This window comes from Triticum urartu, chromosome 1A, assembly GCF_056163025.1.
Source record: "Triticum urartu cultivar PI428250 chromosome 1A, HENAU_Tu73, whole genome shotgun sequence".
Taxonomy (NCBI): Eukaryota; Viridiplantae; Streptophyta; class Magnoliopsida; order Poales; family Poaceae; genus Triticum; species Triticum urartu.
The window spans coordinates 101,024,631-101,044,725 of NC_141873.1; the positions used below are offsets into that span (position 1 = coordinate 101,024,631).

The 20,095-nt window shown below is 54.4% G+C and overlaps 1 protein-coding gene across 1 annotated transcript; it reads left to right on the top strand.

Annotated features, from left to right (window-relative positions):
* The first annotated feature begins 8,837 nt into the window (after positions 1 to 8,837).
* On the top strand, positions 8,838 to 9,167 carry LOC147990242 (uncharacterized). Its single transcript, XM_087537656.1, has one exon. The coding sequence runs from the start codon at positions 8,838 to 8,840 to the stop codon at positions 9,165 to 9,167; it is 330 nt and encodes a 109-aa protein (XP_087393782.1).
* The last annotated feature ends 10,928 nt before the right edge of the window (positions 9,168 to 20,095 follow it).

Below are 20,095 nucleotides of genomic sequence, written 5' to 3' on the forward strand. Positions count from 1 at the left end.
TGCTCATATTGGCTCCTACATATTCTACGAATATCTTTATCGGTCGAACCGTTATGACAACGTACGTAATTCCCTTTGTCCATCGGTATGTTACTTGCCCGAGATTCGATCGTCAGTATCTTCATACCTAGTTCAATCTCGTTACACGGAAAGTCTCTTTACTCGTTCCGTCATACATAATCCTACAAATAACTCATTAGTTACTTAGCTTGCAAGGCTTCTTATGATGTGCATTATCGAGAGGGCCCAGAGATACCTCTCCGATACTCGGAGTGACAAATCCTAATCTCAATCTATGCCAACCCAAAAAACACCTTTAGAGATACCTGTAGAGCATCTTTCAAATCACCCAGTTACGTTGTGATGTTTGATAGCACACAAGATATTCCTTCGGTGTCCGGGAGTTGCATAATCTCATAGTCGAAGGAATATGTATTTGACATGAATAAAGCAATGTCAATAAAACTGAACGATCATTATGCTAAGCTAAGGGATGGGTCTTGTCCATCACATCATTCTCCTAATGATGTGATACCATTATCAAATGACAACTCATGTCCATAGTTAGGAAACCTTAACCATCCTGGATCAATGAGCTAGTCTAGTAGAGGCTCACTGGGGACACGGTGTTTGTTTATGTATTCACACATGTATTTAGGTTTTCGATCAATACAATTCTAGCATGAATAATAAACCTTTATCATGAATAAGGAAATATAAAATAACAACTTTGTGATTGCCTCTAGGGCATATTTCCTTCAATAACTTCAAAGGGAAAACTCAATCCATTACAAGAAGGTAGAGGGGGAGAAGCATCATAAGATCGAACGATAATAGCAAAGCTCGCGGTACATCAAGATCGTGCCAAATCCAGAACACGAGAGAGAGTGAGAGAGATCAAACACAAAGCTGCTGGTACATACCCTCAGCCCCAAGGGTGAACTACTCCCTGCTCGTCATGGAGAGCGCCGGGATTATGAAGATGGCTACCGGTGATGGTTTCCCCCTCCGGCAGGGTGCCGGAACGGGCTCCCGATTGTTTTTTCATGGCTACAGAGGCTTGCCGCGGCGTAACTCCCGATCTAGGTTCTGTTCTGGAGGTTTCAGGATTTATAGGAAGCGTTGGCGTCGGGAACAAGGTAAGGGGGCCCATGAGGAGCCCACAAGGACGGAGGGCGCGCCCTAGGGGAATGGGGGCGCCCTCCACCCTTGTGGTGGCCTCGGGACTCTTCTCCGATATCTTTTCGTTCCTGTATTTTTTATATTTTTGAAAAATATTCTCCATAAATTTTCAGGTCAATTAGACTCTGTTTGATATTCCTTTTCTGTGAATCTCAAAAACAAGGAAAAAATTGAAACTCGCACTAGGCTCTAGGTTAATAGGTTAGTCCCAAAAATCATATAAAATAACATATATGCATATAAAACATCCAAGATAGATAATATAATAGCATGGACCAATAAAAAAATTATAGATACGTTGGAGATGTACCAAGCATCCCCAATCTTAATTCCTGCTCGTCCTCAAGTAGGTAAATGATAAAAACAGAATTTTTTATGTGGAATGCTACCTAACATATTTATCAATGTAATCTTCTCTATTGTCGCAAGAATATTTAGATCCATAAGTGTCGGTGTACAAAAGTAGGGGCCTTTCTGTACCCCTTTACTTGTGCACAGGCTATCGTAGCCACACCTGTGGCCATGCTTGGCGCGACAGAGGAAGGAAAGATACAAGGCTACCGAGGCCGCACTCAAATCAAAGGCATGAAGAGCAAAGGGGCAAGATGGATCTCCCCCGGCAACACCCTTGCCGGGGCGGCCTACATAGCCCCGGCAAGAGCCTTGCTGGGTCAATTCGCCCCACACCAGTGAGGCCGCCACCCTTGAGCCTAAGAGCTCTGACACCATCGATAATGTCAAGACCAAGAATCGGGGGCTCCCGCATGGTGGCATGTGGTATTTGTGAAGACCAAGGACTTGCGAGCCTAGATAAGAACCAGAAGACAAAGACCCCCGACAAGATCCTTGTCGGGGATAGATGAAGACCCCCGGCAAGATCCTTGCTGGGGACGGACACGAGGCCCCGGCTAGACCCTTGCCGGGGGCATCTGCGGGGCCACGGCTAGGCCCACAGTCACCAACGTCTCGCTACCCCGCGGCCGTTCCCATGCGGCAACCAGCCTGCCAACTAGGCACGCACCTGCGTGGCAACATGCAGCTTCTAGGCCAACTAGTCAAACACCTGCGTGGTGGCATGCAGATCTTCGTGAAGACCCTGCCACCGCACCAACTCAGCAACCAGCCAGCCAGCATGGCGCTGCATGCCTCGTCAGCTTGGACGCGTGTCGAAGAAAGGCGAGGCGGCGATGGACGGGACGATCTTCGTTGCCGTCCCCGATAAAGCAAGAGGGCACATCGGTAGTGCATTAAATGCATTTGTCCTACGGTGCCAGGCGATAAACTTGTACACTATAGATACTTTCCACCTCCTGTATGCCACTATGGCGACCCCTTTGACATATAAAAGGAGGCCCGAGGCGTACTGTGGAAGGATTCGAACCTTTTTGGACTGGGCATGCACCATAGCTAGTTCAAGAACTCAAGAACACCAAATAAACATAGACAAGTAGGACTAGGGTTTTATGCATCGTTTGCGGCCCGAACCTGGCTAAAAAACCCCCTCACACTAATCTTTTAGACCTGCTCTTTGCGCAGCTCCACGCCCCGCCAACCATAGAAAGGGATTCCCCGGGATCCCATAGGTGTCGTTCCCCCCGACATCTTTGGCGCGTCGGGTAGGGGGCGCTGAGGCTGTGAAAATCTGGTCTAGAAGTTAGCGCATCAACTTCTACATCGCCATGGCTCCCAAGAAGAAGGCGATCACAGTGATCGGTTCGTCTGGAGCCGAACTGCCCGTACCAGCACGGACGTGCGACAGGGCAGCCGCAGATGGTGGCGGAGACATGGCCCGCGAGCATCCACAACACTCTGGCAATCGGAGCTAGGAGAGCGGCGTCGTTCGTGCCCAAGACGATGAGCCGCACGCCACTGGGTCCAGAGGTGGGGCCGTGCTGCCCACGGGCGGCGCGGCGACCTCCAGGACGCCCCAGCCGGCAACCATGCCACGGCCTTCCTGGGTCGCGCACGACGAGCAACGCCGCAACGTCGGTGCCCCGGGCTCCGCCGCGGGAAGAGCCCTTTGTGTCACTCTCAAGACGCACCGGGCCAGCATGCACGCCCAAACACTGGCGGAAATGGCGCGCGACCGCGCGACCGTGATAGAGCTCCTTCTAACGTGGTTAGAAGTCGGAGCGCGTCACGGTCCACGCAGCTTTCGTCGCCACCCACGCCAGCGGAAGCATTGGCGCGCGTGCATCTGCTCCTCGAGTTCCCTTCTGTTGCGGAGAAGCTCGACGAGTGGAGAGCCACCATTCAGAGCCTTGTCAGCTTCGCCAATAAAGACGAACCACAACCAGCGGGACCCTCGTGCCGGCGCTCTGTCGAGCCGGTGCACGTCGGTGGTGGAAGGACTGGAGATGCTGCGACCATGGTGCACTCTCCTCCCCCATGCCAGCAATAGCAGCCGCCGGTTCGTCGGGTCGATGCCTGCGACAATGTTTCCACAATGTCGTCTGACCCGTGAGCCTGATGCGACCAATGTCAAGTTCTTCAGGAGCGAGCTCAGGAAGACGCTCGGACCACTATCGAGCGGCAGCGGGAAGCGCGCCATCAGTCAGATAGGCGTGCGGGACCCACTATGGACTGCCCAGCGCCGAGGGGTGATGACCCACAAGCATAGGGGAGCTATCGTAGTCCTTTCGATAAGTAAGAGTGTCGAACCCAACGAGGAGCAGAAGAAATGATAAACGGTTTTCAGCAAGGTATTCTCTGCAAGTACTGAAATAAGAGGTAACAGATAGTTTTGTGATAAGATAATTTGTAACGAGCAACAAGTAACAAAAGTAAATAAAGTGCAGGAAGGTGGCCCAATCCTTTTTGTAGCAAAGGACAAGCCTGGACAAACTCTTATATAAGGAAAAGCGCTCCCGAGGACACATGGGAATATCGTCAAGCTAGTTTTCATCACGTTCATATGATTCGCGTTTGGTACTTTGATAATTTGACATGTGGGTGGACCGGTGCTTGGGTGCTGTTCTTACTTGAACAAGCATCCCACTTATGATTAACCTCTATTGCAAGCATCCGCAACTACAACAAAAGTATTAAGGTAAACCTAACCATAGCATGAAACATATGGATCCAAATCAGCCCCTTACGAAGCAACGCATAAACTAGGGTTTAAGCTTCTATCACTCTAGCAACCCATCATCTACTTATTACTTCCCACTGCCTTCCTCTAGGCCCAAATAATGGTGAAGTATTATGTAGTCGACGTTCACATAACACCACTAGAGGCTAGACAACATGCATCTCATCAAAATATCGAACGAATACCAAATTCACATGACTACTAATAGAATGACTTCTCCCTTGTCCTCGGGAACAAACGTAACTACTCACAAAGCATAAACATGTTCATAATCAGAGGGGTATTAATATGCATATAGGATCTGAACATATGATCTTCCACCAATTAAACCAACTAGCATCAACTACAAGGAGTAATTAACACTACTAGCAACCTACTAGCACCAATCCCGGACTTGGAGACAAGAATTGGATAAAAGAGATGAACTAGGGTTTTGAGATGAGATGGTGCTGATGAAGATGTTGATGGAGATTGCCCTCTCCCAATGAGAGGAGCGTTGGTGATGACGATGGCGATTATTTCCCCCTCCGGGAGGGAAGTTTCCCCGGCAGAACAGCTCTGCCGGAGCTCTAGATTGGATCCGCCAAGGTTCCGCCTCGTGGTGGCGGAGTTTCATCCTGAAAGGTTGCTTCTTATTTTTTTCTCGACGAAAGACTTCATATAGGAGAAGATGGTCATCGAAGAGCCACCAGGGGGCCCACGAGGTAGGGGGCGCGCCCTAGGGGGGCGCCCCCACCCTCGTGAGCAGGGTGTGGGCCCCCCTGGTCTTCATCATTGGCGAGGATTTTTCATTATTTATTATAAGGTGTTCCGTGGAGTTTCAGGACTTTTGGAGTTGTGTAGAATAGGTCTCTAATATTTGCTCCTTTTCCAGCCCAGAATTCCAGCTGCCGGCATTCTCCCTCCTTCTGTAAACCTTGTAAAATAAGAGAGAATAGGCATAAGTATTGTGACATAATGTGAAATAATAGCCCATAATGCAATAAATATCGATATAAAAGCATGATGCAAAATGGACGTATCAGGGGGCTCCGGTGACCTACCTTACGAGGTGGGTTGTCCAGCCTTCACCCGCGAGCTGCGACAATTCCGATGGCCCACCCACCGCACATTCAAGCCTGAGGTCGGAGAAAAATACAATGGCGAGACTCAACCATCGGAGTTCCTTAGCATATACACCATCGCGATGCAAGCTGCCAGGGCTCGCGACGACAAGGTGCTCGCCAACTACTTACCGTTGGCGCTTAAGCCCAACGTCATGTCATGGTTGATGCACCTGCCAGTGGATTCCATTTCTTCTTGGTCGGATCTGTGTCACGAGTTTGTTGGCGAAATCCTGCGCAAGTACATACAAAGGTTCAGCCGTGTGCAGTACAACATCCCAGATGTTCATCCCGCCACCGTCATCAGTGCATTCCATCAGAATGTGCGCAACCGCAAGATGCATGAGGAGTTGATGATGAACAAGGTTAAGGATGTAGCCTTGCTTTTATGTTCTGGCCGATAGATGTGCTTAGGCTAAAGAAGGGAGGAAGTACCCCAGCGAATATGCCGGCACGGAAACCGACTCCACAAATGAGGACACCGTCGCCCTGGCAAAGAAGGGCCGACGCTGCAATAGGAAGCGTAAGGGCAAGACTGTGCTTGCCGTCGAGGGATCCGGTGACCCCAGCGCTGCCAAGAAGGCCAAGGTTGACGACCCTGTCAAGGAAGTTGCCGGGTGCACCGCCTGCCGGGCCTTGGCGGCTGCCGATAAGCCGAGAGGCTCCGACAAGCAGTACTGCAAGATTCATCGTACCAAGGGCCATGACCTCCAGAATTGCCGGCAGGTCGAGCTGCTTGCGGAGAAGCAGAAAGCTGAGTATGAGAGGCGCGATAAGGAGAAGGGCCAGGATGGTGCTGAGGCGTCCGACAAGAAGCGTGGCGGTCGTGGAGGTCGCCACGACAAAGATAATCAACAAGAGAGGCCTACTCGGGGCCGTGACAAGGAGGGAGACGATGATCATGATGAGGACGACGAGTCCGGCGAGCACGAGTTCTAGAAAGCTACAGAGGCCATGTGTGTCGACGGAGGCTCCTCATTACATACCTCTCACCACCAACTGAAGCAGTGGGCGCGTGAAGTCACTGCGGCGGAGCCATCGTTCGATGCCCAGAGGTCACTGAAGTGGTCCAGCACACCTATCATTTTTTACACCAAGGATCACCCTGATCGCACAACTGCGGTCGGGTGTTTGCCGTTGTTGTTTCACCAACAATACGCAACCTCAAGGTGACAAAAGTGCTAGTTGATGGTGGGGCCGGTCTGAACTTGACCTTGCCTGCCGTGATCGAGAGGCTGCAGATCTCCGATGGAGATCTTGAGGAGACGGGCATGTTTCAAGGGGTCAACCCAGGGAGGAGTCAGCCAAAGGGTAAGATCACGTTGCCCATTACATTTGGGGGAGAGCTAAACCATAGGACGGAGAATATTGTTTTTGACATTGCCAAGATCCCCTTGCCCTATAATGGGATCCTTGGCCGCCCAGCGCTGGCCAAGTTTATGGCGGCATCACATTACGCCTACAACATGTTGAAGATGCCCAGGCCAATGAGCATCATCACCGTCCCCTCCGACAAGAAAGACACGCTCGTCTGCGCTGACCAACTCTACTGGGAGGTAGTTGCAGCAGCTGCCGCCAAGGCACTTGTTCCTACCGCTGAGATCCCGGGAGGGAAGAAAGCCGGCAAGGCCTCTGCCCCTGCTGGCAAGGCCCCTTCCGGCAAGACTTCTGACCCCGGCAAGGACTCCCGCACCTCCTCCAGCAAACGTGCCTCTTCGGAGCACTGCGTTCCCGTTGGGGATGTGCCAGAAAGTTCCACCAGCGGAAGCAAGAGGTCCCACCAGAAACCAATAAGGTGCCCGTTAAGGAGGATGGCACGAGTGGAGCTTTTACCATAAGCTCCACCCTTGACAGCAAATAGGAAAGCGCGCTTGTCGCCTTCCTGCGGGCGAATGTCGACGTGTTTGCATGGAAAGCATCTGACATCCTCGGCGTTCCCAGGGAGGTGATTGAGCACCACATTGTTGTCTGTCCCCATGCGCGGCCCGTCAAGCAGAAGGTCAGAAAGCAAGCTTTGGAGCGACAAGAGCTCATCATCGAGGAGATCAGGAAAGTTGGAGGCGGCAGGCTTGGTCCGAGGAGTGCTCCACCCCACGTGGTTGGCCAACCCAGTGGTAGTGCGTAAGGCAAATGGGAAATGGAGGCTGTGTATCGACTATACATATATCAATAAAGCCTATACAAAGGATCCTTTCCCTCTGCCACGCATTGACCAGATAGTGGAATCCACTGCCGGGTGTGACCTGGTGTCATTCATCGACGCCTACTCAGGATACCACTAGATCTCTATGATGAAGGAAGACGAGGAAAAGACCGCGTTCATCACCCCATGTGGTGCGTACTATTTTGTGCGGATGCCTTTCGGGTTGAAGAGCGCTAGTTCGACATTCGCCCAAGCAGTCCAAATTGGTTTTGAGCCCCATCTGCTTAGAAATATGGAAGCTTATATGGATGATATAGTGGTCAAAACCGAGGACAGGGCCACGCTCGTGCAGGATCTAGAGGAAACATTTGCCAACCTGCGCAAGATCAACCTCAAGCTCAACCCAGAGAAGTGCGTGTTCGGCATCCCATCCGGCAAACTTCTTGGGTTCTTTGTGTCTCAATGCAGAATCGAAGCAAATCCCGACAAGATCAAAGCTATTGAGTAGATTGAGGCGCCAAGACGAGTCAAAGACGTCCGTAGGCTCGCCGGCTGCGTTGCTGCTCTAAGTAGGTTCATCTCCAAATCTGCTGAGTGCGCCCTCCCATTTTTCAAAGTTTTGAAAAAGGTGGGTCCAATGAAATGGACTCCGAAGGCAGAGGCAGCGCTGCAAGATTTGAAGAGGTACCTCTCCTCCATGCCAATACTAGTTGCGCCTAAACCACAAGAGCCGTTGCTGCTGTATCTAGCGGCAACGAATCAAGTGGTCAGTGTTGCGCTGGTGGCACAGAGAGAATTTGAGGAAGAAGTAGTGGCGGTGGCAGAGCCGTCGGGTAATGGGCCGTAGCTCTCCCTGGCAGGGCCTGATGCCGGCAGGGCGGAACCCCCGACAGAGCCTGGTCCCGGCAAGACAGAGTCTGCGCAAGTGGGCGAAGCCGAACAGAAAAAGAAGGTGATGCAGCACCTAGTTTATTTTGTGAGTTCCCTCTTGCAGGGGGCTAGATCAAGATATTCTGGTATACATAAGCTACTTTTCAGCCTCCTCATGGCCTCGAGAAAGCCGTGTAACTATTTCCAAGTGCATGAGATCATCGTCGTCACCCGCCTCCCTTTGCAACGAATCTTGCACAACCCGGATGCAACGGGGAGGATTGTGGAGTGGGCTTTGGAACTGTCGAGCTTTGGCCTCAAGTTTGAAAGTACTTCAACAATCAAGAGCCGAGCCTTAGCAGAGTTCATAGTAGAATGGACCTCAACGCCCGACGAAGAGATTCGAGAGACCACCCTTCCCGGTAAGGAGACGAGCCATGATTGGATCATGTACTTTGATGGATCTTTCTCGCTGCAAGGTGCTGGTGCCAGCGTGCTGCTTTTCGCACCCACCGGAGAGTGCCTCAAGTACGTAGTCCAGATGCACTTTCCTCGGGAAAAATCAACAAACAACACGGCGGAGTACGAGGGATTGCTTGCCGGTCTCAGGATCACGACAGACCTCGAAATCAGGAAGCTCATCATGAGAGGTGATTCGCAGCTCGTCGTCAAGCAAGTTAACATGGATTACCAGAGCTCGTTGATGGAGGCCTATGTGGGTGAGGTGAGGAAGTTGGAAGAGCGTTTTGACAGTCAAGAAGCAGAGCATGTTCCCTGAGCAGAGAACAACAATGCCGATGACTTGTCGAAATGCGCTGCCCTCAAGTTGCCTGTGGAACCAGGTACCTTTGTGCTTCAATTAACCCAGCCATCCGTTGAGCCATCAGCAGGACAAAACAAGTGAAGGAAGGGAGCCCCGACAAGTACTTTCCTGTTGAGCTCCCAGGAGCCACCGGCAAGGACGTTGCCGGGTGCCCCAAGCTTGCCAGGGGGCAGCAACCTCCGGCAGGGCCCCAAGCCCTGACCATAGAGGCAGCTACCCCTACGGCCGAAGATGAGACTTTAGTCCTTGCCATTGAGCCCCAGGCTCCGACATGGGCGTAGCGCACCGTCCGTTTTCTCCAAACAAGGGAACTCCCTGAGGAACAGGAAGAGGAAGAGAAAGTAGCCCGTTGGTCCAGCATGTACCAGTTTGTGGATGATGCCCTATACAGAAGGCGACCGAACAGCGTGAAATTGAAGTTCACTCCTCAGGAGGACAGACTGGAGCTGTTGGTAGAGATACATGGAGGCATGTGTGGCTCCCACATAGGGTCAAGAGCCCTTGCCGGCAAAGTGTTCCGGCAAGGTTTCTTCTAGCCCACCGCTCTCCAGGATGCAACTGCACTAGTAACCAAGTGTGAAGCGTGCCAGTTCCATTCAAAGAAGCTTCATCAGCCAGCCCAAGCCCTTCAAACAATCCCTATTTCCTGGCCATTTTTGGTCTGGGTCTTGACATACTGGGCCCCTTTCCCCACGCTGTCGGGGGCTTTGAGTACTTGTACGTCACGATCGACAAGTTCACAAAGTGGCCGGAAGTGGAACAAATGAGAAACGTGACAACACAATCAGCCGTCAAGTTCTTCAAGGGACTAGTCTGCTGTTTGGGTGTGCCGGATAGAGTCATCACCGACAACAGCATGCAGTTCATGAGCCCCACCTTCATGCAGTATATCCAAGTACTCAGCGACAAGGTTTGTTTTGCTTCTGTTGCTCATCCCAGGAGTAACGACCAGGCTGAGAGGGAAAATGCAGAAGTGTTGCGGGGCCTCAAGACCAGAACTTTTGATAGGCTACACAAGTGCGGGAGGCACTGGATTGATGAGTTGCTAACGGTTCTTTGGTCGATCAGAACGACACCAAATCGAGCCACTGGCCAGACACCCTTTGCCCTGGTGTTGGGGATATTACTACTGGACGTAAACCGGCCAGGAGTGGCCGGATTAACTCTATAAGAATTAGAAGCCCAGAAGATAAAGGATGATGGTGCTTCATGAAGGCCCAAGGCCCAAAGGCGGGTTAAGGCCTGTAGATGTAAACCGACTTTCTCATGTAACTTGTATTGTAAGATAGGAAGGGTAGAGACTGAGTTGGACACGTTGATGATGCGGCCTCAGGACTCTGTAAACCGACGGGCGTCGACCTATGTATATAAAGGGACGACCCGACGGCGGTTTAGGGACAACACACAAACAACTCGAAGCCAGGCAAAGCAGATTCGCTCCCTGATCATCGAAACCCCAGCAATTCCATCACAACTAGACGTAGGCTTTTACCTTCATCGTAAGGGGCCGAACTAGTATAAAACTCTCGTGTCCCTTGTCCGGTTTAACCCCTTTAAGCTAACCTGTAGCGATGGCTCCACGACTAAGTACTTTCATGAGGACATCTGCCATGACAAAACCACGACAGTTGGCGCCCACCGTGGGGCCATCGCACGATGGTTTCGAGTTCTTGAAGGGCAACTTCAAAGGGCTCAAGGGATACGCTGTGGGCCGGATGACTAAAAGTCGTCACGGCAAGCTCTACATCGACGATGTAGGATGGGGTCCCGAGGCCGGTTCAATTGAATACGGATACCGGGTCCCCTTTGGCGGAATTCACGTCTTCATCGGCAAGATCGGCGAACCGGGCCCTGAGCCGGACACCTGCACCGACATCATTGAGACGGCTCAGCGTGCAAGCCCTGCCCAGGTTCAGCCTGCAGCAAGGCATGTCTTCGTAGGTGTCATTCATGGAGCGGAATACGAGGATGGACTGACATCTGATGGAGAAACCGTGGTCTGTTCCAACGACGAATCTTCAACCGGAGAGATTGAGTCCCTGTACCAACTACAGGATGGCCAGATTAGTGGAGGTTCCGATGGCAACGGTATTCCGGACCCCCTCCATCTGCCAAGCCGGGTCGCGGTCTTCATGGCCGGTACACAGCCAGCACAACACTCTTCTACCGCTGCGGCAATGATCTCCGGTTCAGCAACAGCAACGCTAGCGGGGGCAGGGGGCTTTGCGCCGCCTCCGGCTCAGGTTTTGTCCGATTTATTCGACGCTTTAGCAACGTTGCTGGCAGCAGCAAACCGAGATCAGCACAATGCAGAGATTGCAAAGGTGAAGGATCAGGTAACTCAGGCTAAAGCGGACTTGGCAGCAGAGAACACCAGGATGGCTACAGAACGGGGCAAGTTAGAAGCTCAGGCCTACCGGCTTAGGCTGGATCAGAGTGCCTCAGATGATGTCATGAGGAGGAGATACCGGTGACACCTCCCGTCGGGTTATGAGCCAAGAAATCTCTTCAACATGCCAGGAGCAGGAACGAGTAACCAGCCAGTGGTAAACCGGACTGAGGCAGCGGTAACAGCAGCGCCGGTTCAGCCGTGCACAATGGACCCGCCTTGTCAGAACAACATTGTGTCACATCACGTTCCAACGACCCCGGGGCATTACTCCAACCCGTTGGATAACATTGTGGCCACCGCTTCATGATTGGCAGCTCTCCCGATCGAAGGCGAGTCACCGGTGGCGGTTGAGACACGACGTGTCGGAGTAATGGGCCACGGGTAGGCTAACCCAGTCCCATAACCCTTCAAGACATCGGGGCAGGCTGCACCCCTCAAGACCGCAGGACGAAGAGCCGCCTTCTGAGAGTTGGCGGCGAGGCAGCCGACTGCCGACTCGCGGCCGAGTCCCGAGGACGACTTCAGGATGAGCCGACTCCTGACTGGCGACTTCCAGAGAAGCCGGCCGTGGGGAGTCGGCCCGCGACGCCAACAACCCCCATGCCCTCATAAAGAGGGACGGGACGGGGAGTGGCCACAGTACGCCGTACCCGCGGAGATCTCCGCCCGGCGCGACACTATTGCCATGCCGACCCTGATGTCAGCCCCAGAGGGCGGAGTCCTATGCCCACGACGGCCTGCCGATACGACACAGGGACGATGGGTCCCACCAGTCGGCGGGCGTGCGGAAGACGGCGAGAGCGCTACCAGTCGGCCCAGTTGGGAGTCGGCCCCCAGGAGTCGGCCGACCCCTTCCACGGGCCCCACGCGCCATTAACCAGTCGCGACAGGGAATGACAACAGTGATCGCCCGCCAGACGGCGGAGCTATTGCCACGACCCCATGACCGAGCCCGCGTCATTAGAAGCACGGCTATAGTAATCTGCAGCCCGCAAGACCCGCCCGCGGGGGACGCGGCCTGTCGGCTCCGTACCAAGCCAGTCGGGCGGGGCCCACCAGTCGGCGAGCCCCAGGAGTCGGCGGATAAGACGGCGGCCAGAGAGACTAACGGCTGGGCCCGCGTCCAACCGGATTACCATTGTACCCCTGGGGGGTAGGCCTATATAAACCCCCCAGGGCACCCATGCAAAGGGTTGGAATCCATTAGCACTAGACCAGATCATAGAGGAAGGAGAGAGCTAGCCTAGCCTTCTCCTACCTCCACAAAACAGCTCAAGGAGCAACCGTGTACACACTTTGCCATAGTGATCATGCGGAGACCCCGCAGAGCAGCAGTAGGGGTGTTATCTCCACGAAGAGCCCCGAAGCTGGGTAAGATTCGCCGGCGTGCATGCCTTCGCCTTATCCCGTTTCCAGGCACCGGCGACGTTCTACTCGCTCCCACCATGATAAGCCATCCTTTGGCATATGTCGCACCCAACCCCTGACATTTGGCGCCCACCGTGGGGCCTGGTGCACCGTCGTCCGGAGACCTGCTCTCGACGGGAACCCATTTCCTCCTTGGCGAGCGCAGCCAGCCCGGCACACCAGACGGAGTTTGCGCCGACGCGCTGCACGGTGCTGAGATCACCTGTGCAGCCAGGTTGGCGAGGTTCGCCTCTCCGACGAGCCTGCATCTGACGCAGGCACGGGCGGCCCCGAGAGCCTCCTCGCGGGCCTCCTTGACCAACTCCACGTCGCCGGCGAGCCTGCCATGGACTTGGAGTCTGTAGGCTCCACCGACCCGATGCTGGTCGACTCCGACACCGCATCGCTCGACGTGTTCCCCACCAACATGGTGGTCTACGACGAGCCTCTCCCTCGCGCGGAGAGCGACAGAAGCACCGTCATAGAGGTGCTCGTCATCGGTCATGAAAAGCATCCCGGCGGAGGAGCGCATGACCCACTTGGCACGGCACTGCAAGACCTGACCGCGCCCATTCCGTAAGATGCTGACGTAGAGACGCTGGAGGTGCGCCGCCTTCAGCTCGTCGAAGGCGCGAAGAAGCTGGCTAGCATGAGATGCTTGTCAGAAGCCTACCAGCGTGAGATGGATCGCGCTGTAGGTGGCTCGCCAGCCCCAACTGGGCCCAGCCGCCTAGGCGCGGTCCAGCAGTGCGGCGTGGCCATCGCCAACCTATTCGGGGCAAATCGCCCTATATACGCCATGCCTGCGTAGAACATTCGAGCCGCCCAGGCGGCGGTGGACGAGCTAGACAACTTCGAGGGTGAAGAGCGCCGCCTGATGATGGAGCGAGTCCAGCGGCTCCTTGTTGCGGCTGCCGCGCAGAACGAGGCCGGCTGCCGCACAGAGGCGCCGCAGCGACAAAACGACGACCCGCCTCCACGCCGAGACCAAGGCGCGACATCTCGGACGCTGAGTGGCGGTGCCCGCGGAAGAAAAGACAAGGATCCGGCTGTCAGCCACAGTCGGACTCGAATTACCATAGAGCGCGACCAAGACGGCCGCCCAAGAGCAGTGGAACAACAGGACGACTGTCCGCCTCCTCCTCCTCGCAAGGAAAGGTGAGTCTCCCCGCCGCCTGTTGACCATCCGACTCTCGGCGACCGCCTTGGCCGCCGAGAGGGAGTCGGAGAAAACGACACCCGCCACCGGATTGGCTGCTGGAAGAAGAAGACGAGTTGGGTCCGCCTTGTTTCGGGCCCCGCATTCGAGACGAGCCCTTTCCTAAAGGGTTCACGCTCCCAAGAGACACGCCCAAGTACACCGGCTCCGTGAAGCCGGAGGACTGGCTGGTTGACTACTCCACGGCCGTCAACATAGCGAACGGCAACAAGCGTGTTGCCGTAAAATACGTTCCGCTCATGCTCCAGGGCACGGCCCGGACATGGCTGAACAACCTGAAGCCCCGCAGCATTAACAGCTAGGTCGACTTCACCGATGCATTCGTCCGCAACTTCACAAGCACGTACAAGCATCCTCCCAAGCCTCGCCAGCTTTCCTTGTGCGTACAAGGCCCCAACGAGTCAACTCGCGACTACCTCACGCGTTGGGCCGAGCTTCGGAACTCATGCGAGTGCGTGCACGAGGTGCATGCTATCGAGTACTTCACCGCCGGGTGCAGAGAAGGCACCCTCCTCAAGCACAAGCTCCTCTGCGACGAGCCAGAAACCCTCGACGAGCTGCTGATCATAGCAGACAAGTATGCCATGGCCGACTCCTCCATGAAGGCGGAGATTCAAGTTAGTGCGACTGGCAAAGTGGCCCCTCAGGCTCCTAGAACTCCGGCTGGAGACGCCAGTCGGCGACAATAGTAGAGCGACCACAAGCGCAAGGCCCCACAGCCGGCTTCCAGCAGCCGGCAGGTGGCGACAGTCGTAGACCAGCAGCCGGAAGGGTAGCCTCCACCCAAGTGACAGAATGGCGGCAAGCCCAACTGGTTGCCGGCTTTCTCATATGAGCAGACCCTGGATGGTCCTTGCAAGTTCCACAACGGCGCGAAGCCATCGAACCACACCACCCGGAAGTGCCACTGGCTCACCAGGATTGCCAAAGGAGATGACCTCCTGCCTTCCCCGCCTGCTGGGCAGCCGCCTCCGCCTCCGCCCCAGCAGCCGGCTGTCAGGCCAGTCGGCGCAGTATAAGATGAGTACCCCGAAGAGCACGGAGCCTACATGGTATTTACCAGCGTGGCTGATGATCGATGCAGCAGGCGGCTACGGCAGCAAGAGGTGAATGCAGTAGCATCAGAGACACCAGAATTCATGCACTGGTCTGAGAAGCCTATCAGCTGGAGCAGAGCTAATCACCCAGAGGTAATGCCGAGTCTGGGCTCCTATGCCTTGGTCTTGGATGCCACCTTTGCCACGGATAGACGAGCTGCTCATTTCTCGCGAGTTCTGATAGACGGAGGCAGCAGCATCAACATCCTGTACAAGGATACCATGGAGAAGTTAGGAATCAAGCAAAGACAGCTTCAGAACAGCCGGACTGTATTCCACGGCATTGTTCCTGGCCTTTCCTGCTCGCCAATCAGCAAGATTCTGATAGACGTCCTCTTTGGAGACAAAGATCACTTCCGCCGAGAGTCAGTTTGGTTTGAGGTGGTGGATCTCGAGAGCCCATACCATGCATTTCTTGGCCGACCTGCCCTGGCCAAGTTTATGGCAGTCCCCCACTACACCTACCTCAAGATGAAGATGCCTAGTTCCAAGGGGATTTTGACCGTAGCCGGCGACCATCGGAAGTCGTTTGCCTATGTGGCTGAAAGTAGTCGGTTGGCCGAGTCCCTGGTGATCGCGACCGAGAAGCGGCTCCTTGACCAGGTTGTGGCGATGGCCGGCAAGCAGCCAGAGGTGTCGCCTAACCCCAAGGAGTCGGAGGCTGAGGGTTCGTTCAAGCCGGCCAAAGAGACGAAGAAGATACCCTTGGACCCGGAGCACCCAGAGAGGTACGCGGTCGTAGGGGCAAACCTCGACAGCAAATAGGAAGGCAAGCTCGTCGATTTCCTCCATGGGAATTGAGACATCTTCGCATGGTCCCCCAAAGACATGCCAGGTGTACCGACGGAATTCGCTGAGCACAAGTTACATGTCCGATCTGATGCGAAGTCAGTCAGGCAGCCCTTGCGCCGTCTATCAGAAGAAAAGAGAAGAGTTGTCGGAGAAGAGATAGCCTGACTCCTAGCAGCCGGCTTCATTATGGAAGTATTCTTTCCAGAGTGGCTAGCCAACCCGGTCCTGGTACTGAAGAAGAACAAGCAGTGGCGAATGTGTATTGACTACACAAGCCTCAACAAGGCTTGCCCCAAGGACCCGTTTGCTTTGCCAAGAATTGATCAGGTGATAGACTCCACAGCCGGATGCGAGCTGTTGAGCTTCTTAGATGCATATTCAGGATATCACCAGATCAAGCTAAACCCAGCTGACAGACTGAAGACCGCCTTCATCACACCGTTTGGAGCCTTCTGCTACCTAACCATGAAGTTCGGCTTAAGGAATGCCACGCCACCTTTCAGTGTTGCATGCAGAAGTGCCTCCTCAAGCAACTCGGCAGAAATGCCCACGTTTACGTGGACGATGTGGTGGTGAAGACGGAGAAGCATGGAACACTGCTGGAAGACCTCAAGGAGACCTTTGAGAACCTGTGCCGATTCCAGATCAAGCTCAACCCTGAGAAGTGCGTCTTCGGAGTACTAGCCGGCCAACTCCTTGGTTTCCTGGTCTCTGAACACGGCATAGAGTGCAACCCTGCAAAGATCAAGGCCATTGAGAGGATGGAGGTACCCAGCCGACTATTGGACGTGAAAAAGTTCACTGACTGCTTGGCGTCCATCAGCCGATTCATCAGTCGGCTAGGCGAGAAAGCTCTCCCCTTATACCAGCTCATGAAGAAGACCACTTTTTTCGAGTGGAACCACAAAGCGGACGAAGCCTTTCTCCAGTTGAAGAAGATATTGACTGCTCCACCCGTTCTGGCGGCTCCGACTCCTAAGGAGCCCATGCTCCTGTACATCGCCGCCACCGGCCGGGTAGTCAGCACAGACATTGTAGTGGAACGCAAGGAGGAAGGCAAGGCACTACCTGTCCAGAGACCGGTATATTACCTGAGCAAGGTGCTGTCGACCTCCAACCAGAACTACCCCCACTACCAGAAGATGTGCTATGGCATGCACTTTGCCGCCAAGAAACTGAAGCCTTACTTTCAAGAGCATCCAATCACTGTGGTCTGCACGGCCCCACTTGCCGAGATCATCAGAAGCCGATATGCTTCTGGCCGAGTGGCCAAATGGGCCATAGAGTTGGCTCCCTACACCATCTACTACCAGCCCTGCACCGCCATCAAGTCACAAGCACTGTCCGACTTCCTCATCGACTGGGCCGAGACCCAGTACCTACCACCAGCGCCCGACTCCACCCATTGGCGGATGCATTTCGACGGCTCCAAGATGCGCACCGGCTTGGGAGCCGGCGTTGTCCTCACTTCTCCTAAAGGCGACAAGCTCAAATATGCACTGCAAATCCACTTTGCCGCCTCCAACAACGTCGCCGAATACGAGGCGCTCATTCACGGGCTCCGGCTTGCCAAAGAACTTGGCATTCGCCAGATCCTGTGTTATGGCGACTCCGACTTAGTGGTCCAGCAGTCGTCTGGCGACTGGGACACCAAAGATGCAAACATGGCGAGTTACCGTTTCCTCATGCAGCAACTCAGTGGATATTTCGAGGGGTGCGAGTTCCTCCATGTGCCAAGAAACGACAACGACCAAGCAGACACCCTGGCACGAATCGGCTCCACCCGCCAAGCAATACCATCCGGCGTCGCCCTTCAGCGCCTCCTCAAGCCGTCTGTCAAGCCTTCACCAGAATCAGACTCCATCTTTGTGCCGGCTCCTCCCAAAGAAGTCGGATCCGACTCCAGAGCTTTGACAGACGGTACGAGGATTTTGGCAGATGGCTCCAAAGCTGCCATAGTCGAAGCCGACCCTGGGACTGCAGAACCCGGCCCGGGGACTGCGGCAGCCAGCCCGAAGACTCCAGAACTCGGCCCGAGGGCTGCACCAGTCGGCCCGGGGACTTCATTAATCCAGCAAGCGGTAGCTGACTCCATCCCGCCGCCTCCCAGCCCAGCCGCCCTCGTCCAAGTCATAGTTCTGGCAGTCGAAGAAATAGCAGCACCATCATGGGCCCAGCCCATCCTCAAATTCCTGGTGAGCAAGGAGCTACCGACTGATGAGACCTTAGCTCGGCAAGTACAACGCCGAGCGGCAGCCTACACCATAGACAACAGAGAGCTGGTCAGGCGCAGCATCACTGGTGTCTACCAGCGCTGCGTAGAGCCATAGCAAGGCCAAGCAATTCTCAAAGACATCCATCAAGGCGAGTGTGGCCACCATGCGGCTTCAAGAGTGCTCGTCGCCAAAGCCTTCCGACACGGTTTCTTCTGGCCAACGGCCTTAGAAGAGGCCAAGGAATTGGTCCAAAAATGTAAAGGGTGCCAGAAGTTCCACTCCAAGCCGCATCCGCCGGCTTCTGCACTCAAGACCATCCCCATTGCCTGGCCCTTCGCAGTTTGGGGCCTAGACATGGTGGGACTATTCAAGATGGCACGAGGTGGCCTAACTCACTTACTTGTCGCGGTGGACAAGTTCACCAAGTGGATAGAAGCGAAGCCAATCAAGAAGCTGAATGGTCCGACTGCCGTGACTTTCATCTCCGACATCACAATTCGGTACGGCGTACCACACAGCATCATCACTGACAATGACACAAATTTTGCCAAAGGCGCCTTGGGCCGTTTCTGCGCGACACAGGGCATCCGACTGGACCTAGCGTCCGTCTCCCATCCACAGTCAAACGGCCAGGTGGAGCAAGCAAACGGCCTCATCCTGTCCGGCATCAAGCCCTGACTAGTCGAGCCTTTGGAGCACTCGGCTGGCTGCTGGCTCGATGAGTTGTCAGCCGTCCTCTGGAGTCTGCGCATGACTCCAAACAAGTCAACCGACTTCACGCCTTTCTTCCTCGTCTACGGTGCTGAAGCCGTCATCCCAACGGACATAGAGTTCGACTCCCTGCGAGTCACCATGTACACCGAGGAAGAAGAAGAAGAAGCACGTCAAGACGACGTCGATCTGCTGGAAGAGGGCCGGCTGTTGGCACTCAGCCGGTCCAGCATCTACCAGCAGAGCCGGCGCAGATACTACAATAGGAAGGTCAGGCCGAGATCTTTCCAAGAGGGCGACCTTGTGCTCCGACTGATCCAGCGAACAGCCGGCCAGCACAAGCTGTCGGTGCCTTGGGAAGGCCCCTTCATCATCACCAAAGTGCTGGGCAACGACTCCTACTACCTGATTGACGCTCAGAAGCCACAAGCACGCAAGAGGGACGACTCCGGCAAAGAGACAGAGCGGCCATGGAATGCAAATCTCCTCCGAAAATTTTACGGTTAAACACAATATGTACCATGCTACCTTTTGTGTTAAAAGTACCAAGACTTCGCCCCCCCCCCCCCGAGAAGAGCTCGGGGACTGCCCTCTTTTATCTGTATGATAAGAATTATGCCTTCGAGTATGTTACTTTTTGTTATGCCGCTTGACACCGGGTTCGACTAGTCGGCCCGGGGACTTGCCGCCTTGTGCTATGAAATGCTTCCTGCAGCCGGACAAGTAGTGTGTGGCGCCTAAGCCGTCTCCTGTCAGAAGCTGCAGCTCGCAGAGCGACTGTCTGGTGGGCAGGAGTAAGGAAGAATGGGCGTCCACATGAAAAATGACTAAGGACTCAAAGCATAAACATAGCTTAAAGCCGGCTTCCAGCCTTTTTTTCTTCGCAAACCGACTCTTGAGCAGTCGGCTTGCCGCCTTCTATCCGACTTGCTAAACAACTCTAAAACGGCTAAGTACTTGCCTTCCCAAAGTGACCAAGAATTTGATCCAGCAGCAGTCCATAGAGCGGCTGTCCGACTGACAAAGACGGCAACTGAGGGAAGGCGGCA